This window comes from Benincasa hispida, unplaced genomic scaffold (assembly GCF_027475165.1).
Source record: "Benincasa hispida cultivar pf3 unplaced genomic scaffold, pf3_genome.v1.1 HicScf1564, whole genome shotgun sequence".
Lineage (NCBI taxonomy): Eukaryota > Viridiplantae > Streptophyta > Magnoliopsida > Cucurbitales > Cucurbitaceae > Benincasa > Benincasa hispida.
Window position 1 is genome coordinate 5,475 of NW_028325925.1, and position 4,695 is coordinate 10,169.

A 4,695-nucleotide genomic window follows, 5' to 3' on the forward strand; every position below is an offset into this window, starting at 1 on the left:
ATTGAAGAACAAAACATTCGATCTTAATTAATTATGGAAAACGGAAATAAGAAAATAAACAACATCATACTTCACAATTTAAAATTTCATTATTTACCACAGTCAAAAATAACAAATTAAAACTTTTACTAAAGAGCAAAACATTCGACCTTAATTAATTATGGACAACGAAAATAAGAAAATAAACAATATCATATTCCTTTATTTATTGCATTAAAAAATAACAAATTAAAACTTTGATAAATAAATGACATTGTAAAATAATTCATTACCTATGAGTGATAATATGAAAGAAATGGTTTCTAAGAAAAGTAAAGAAGGAAAGAAATATTTAATCAAATGAACTTTATTTACGGAAGAATCTTTTTATAAAGAACATTTTAGACACATCCCTACTAATAGATCGTGATGTTTCACATCTACAATTTGAATGGCACACATATATGAATAGATGCGTCGATACAATGTATAACCACCTCTATTTGAAAAGTAGTATCTTCTAGTACAATTTGTAACTATTCGATGAAGAACAAAGTAGGAATTCATCAAAGTTGAAAGGGTAAAAATTTGGAGAATAAAAACATACATTTTATAAATTTATAGACTAAATGTACCTATTTTAGAAAGTCGTGAATTAAAAGGATATGTTTAGAAAATTTATGGACCAACTATTCTAATTGTCTAAAATTTGAGGATTAAAAAAATAATGTGGGGGGGGGAGGGCGGAGAGAGAAAAGTGGAGGGCATTAACTGAAGATGCGAAGAGGCTATATTGCAATGGACGGACAGCGGCGAAGTGCAGACGCAGCAGGCGGCGGGATCGTACGGTTGGATTGCAGCCTCGACTATCCAAATGTGCAAATTCTTTTTTTTCTCTGTCAAACATTGCCTTAATATCTCTTTTTCTTGTCAAAGAAAATGTATATTGCAGAAAATTATATTCTTAAAAAAAGTGCAAATTTTCTTTTTCAAATTTCAAAAAAAAACACACACACACATAAGCTTTGTACTTTATAATAATAATAATAAAAAAATTGTAATAACATCCTTAAACTTTTATAAAAGCTTTAAAAATATCATATTCAATAGTTTGGGATGGAATGTATCCGAACTTTGTTTCAAAATATTTCTATTCTTTTGAAAGTTTCCTTAATATCTTTGAACTTTCCAGAAAAAATTCAAATGTTCTTGCCGTTAATATTTGAACATAAATTGTCGATATCTCAATTTAAAAGTACATCCGAATTTTACAAAGTTCAATTACTACCTTTAACCTTTTAAAAGGAAAGTTTAAAAATGCTTTTACGATTAATAAAATATTATTATTTTTATATAAATATGCTCATTTTTTCTCAATTTCTTTTATTCTTACGTCAATTTTCTAAACATACCAAATAAAACACAAAAGTTCAGGTTCAAGTAAAAAAATCTTACAAAATTCTACAAAGTCCAAAAATCAAAGTATGAGATATTACTGAAACTTTTGAAAGTAAAAATATATTTTTAAAATAAAAATACAAAATCCAAGAATATTATTTTCTATAATTTAGCCTTTATGTTTATACATAACCCTTTTATTTTAAAATTTTCATTAAATTATAAAATTAAACCATAAGAACAAATTCTAAGATTTGAACTATGGCACAAATTTCCAACAAATTTGTAATTCAACTAATATTACTGCTAAACCTAGAAACTTAAGCGAATAAATTATTGTAATTTTTCTTTTTGAGTTCCATAATAAGTGGGGGCTGAAAATTTGAGGACATATGTTTTAATGAATTAAATTATATTCAAATTAGAATTGTCCTAACATTATAACTTCAAAATGAACCCAGTGTAAAATCAGAAAACACAAATTCAAACACCACATTTGCTTTAGTACCATGACCAAAAAATTAATTAAAAAGATATGTGGGGGTGAAATTTAATTATTGATTTGTATTCTCGACTGCTCTCATTTTTATCTATCGCTTTCACCTCCATTCCCATTGTAGAAGTGGTTGAAACTTTAAGCAAAATTGTCAGGGATGAAATTAAATTGTATTAAATGCACAAAAAAATAATGGAATTTAAATTTTTAATATACTACAAGAAAGGATTTTGAATGCAATCGATTTGATTCCATGTTGGTCTGTTTGTTTTTTTTTTAAAAAAAAAAAATTATAAAATAAAAAAAAATTATAAAGGAAATAAAAGAAGGAAATAAAAGAAGGCAACCTACCGCCACTACTTCTCTACAACGCAACCAACTTTCTGCAAATTGCAGATTTTGTTCATTTAAATGCTTCTTCTCTGCCCACAACCATAACTACATTACAACCCAACCCAATCATTTTCTTTTTTTACAGTCCCACCCACCAATTAACTTAATTCAATTTAATTAGAGTTAGCACACTAAATTTAGAGTATTTTTAACTAGAACACTTCTAATATTTTACCAAAAACTCAATTTTTTACTCATATTTAAAAATTTTGGGAGAGCAGGCTTTTCAAATTCTCACAAAATGGTTATTACGAGGTTGTCATATTTGAATAGCTACATTGAATAAATTTTTTTTTTCTCAATTAAATTAATTTTATATTTACTGGTAAATAAGTTAATTCAATCAATTTCGAACATGACTTATAATGTAGTCTAAGCAATTTTTTTTCATTTCGTTTAAACCGATAGGCAATAGGAGTTTGATTGACTATGAATTTTTCTCTAATACACCTATAATTTACTTGATTTGTTTCTGGTTTTTTAAAATTAAATTTAAAATACAACGGACTTTTCAAACCAAAATTTTAAACTAAAAATAATTTTAGCAACTTTTTTTTCAAATTTAGCTTAGATTTCACATGATTTCTTAAAAAAATTGTGATAAAGAAATTTAGAGAAAAGAAACATAGATAGTTTTCAATAGTCAAAATACAAGAAACAAAATGATTAGGAAAAAAAAGAAAGCTATAAATAATCAGTATAATTTATTTTTTTTAAAATGCTTTTTATAATTATGTCAAAATTCAAAAGGTCATTAATGCGTTTGATTCAACTATTTAAACATTTAAGAAACCAATAATTTTGTAACACCTTCGTAAAACTCTACTTGAATAAGTGTGATTAAATTAAGAACCCAATAATTTTGTAACAACATTGGCAAACTCAACTTACAAAACCGTAATTAAATTAACCTCATCTACTTTTGTCGAAATCCAGGATTTTTATATTTTATTTTTTATGTCATACAAAACAGGCATGGTCCAAGCGCCTCACATGGGAATTAATTACCAAAGATTCTCTTTGGGATCTTTTCAAAAATACTTCAATAAATAATTAATTAATTTTTTCTGCTGTAAAATAATAAAAACCATAATTTTCTTAAACTACATATATATATAAAATTACACTACATTAGTGTTAGAAAAAAAAAAGAGAACAATTAAACAGTTTGAATATCATCAGCAAAGCAAACAAATTTACATATAAATTGCTGTCAACAATGCTGCTATTTTTGGCATCTTCTCATAGTCATCCACCTGAATTCTTTCTTTTCCATTTAAAAAGAACACCAAACCAGCGGGAATATGGAGTTGAGTTGAAAAACTTAAAAGAAAATTTTGTATAAACTGAAAGCTTTCTTCTTTTATGCAATCAAACTGTGTTTTGTTCTAAGCTACACTTCCCTGATCTGATGCATCTTCATAATAGTATGGAGTTAACTTTCCATCTTTACTGTTGCTTTTCAATTGATTCTCTGCCCCAACTTCTTGCAGCATTTTCACCACCTTTCTCATCGATGGCCTGTTTATGGGAAGAGGGCTGGTGCATAGCAGCCCAATGTTAAGGACTCTGCATATTTCTTCCTTGAAACAGCTATCCAGTTTCCGGTCTATCACTTGATCGATCCCGTCTTGATCTAATGTGAAACACACCCATTTCACCAAGTCCTTCTCCCCAAACTCTGGATCGATCGGGAGCCTCCCAGTTATTAGCTCGAGGATCACCACGCCAAAACTGTATATATCGCTTTTTTCATTCACTCGGAGTGTATAAGCATACTCTGCAAGATTATCAAAATAGGACTATTAGGAAAAATGGGCATTAACTAAATTGTCTAATCATGTAGTAAAGACCAAGTTTGATTTACTAACCAGGTGCAATGTAACCGCAAGATCCTGCGATAACTGACATGGATTTAGGTCCTTTCCCGGTTGAATCGATGACTTTAGCTACACCGAAATCGGCTAACCGTGCTCCGAAATCACCATCCAACAAGATATTGTTTGACTTAACGTCTCGATGTACGATCGGAGGGACGCAATCATGATGAAGATAAGAAAGTCCTTCTGCGGCATCTAAAGCTATCTTAAACCTAGTAGGCCAATCAAGCAGCCCTTTTTTACTACTATGAAGCAACTCTCCCAAGCTTCCATTAGGCATATATTCATAGACTAAAAGCTTGTAGTCTCTTGTAACACAGCAGCACCATAACTTCACAATGTTTTTGTGCCTAATCTTTCCCAAAGTATCGATTTCGGCTTCGAAGGCATTGTCTTGAACTTGACCCTTCTCGATATCGCCTTTTTCGCCTTCTTTCCTCATCCCTCCAAACAGTTTCTTCACTGCAACAGCCTCACCATTGTTAAGCACAACTTTGTAAACTTTACCAGAAGATCCACTACCTATGATGTTATCTTCATCAAGACAAT

The 4,695-nt window shown here is 29.5% G+C and overlaps 1 protein-coding gene across 1 annotated transcript; it reads right to left on the minus strand.

Annotated features, from left to right (window-relative positions):
- Positions 1-3,441: 3,441 nt before the first annotated feature.
- Positions 3,442-4,689, minus strand: LOC150030938 (receptor-like protein kinase HSL1). Its single transcript, XM_090309368.1, has 2 exons — positions 4,138-4,689; positions 3,442-4,046 (listed from the first exon to the last, which is right to left on the minus strand). Exons 1-2 carry the CDS (start codon positions 4,586-4,588, stop codon positions 3,655-3,657), a joined length of 843 nt encoding a protein of 280 aa, XP_090165494.1. The 5' UTR covers positions 4,589-4,689; the 3' UTR covers positions 3,442-3,654.
- Between the last annotated feature and the right edge of the window lie 6 nt (positions 4,690-4,695).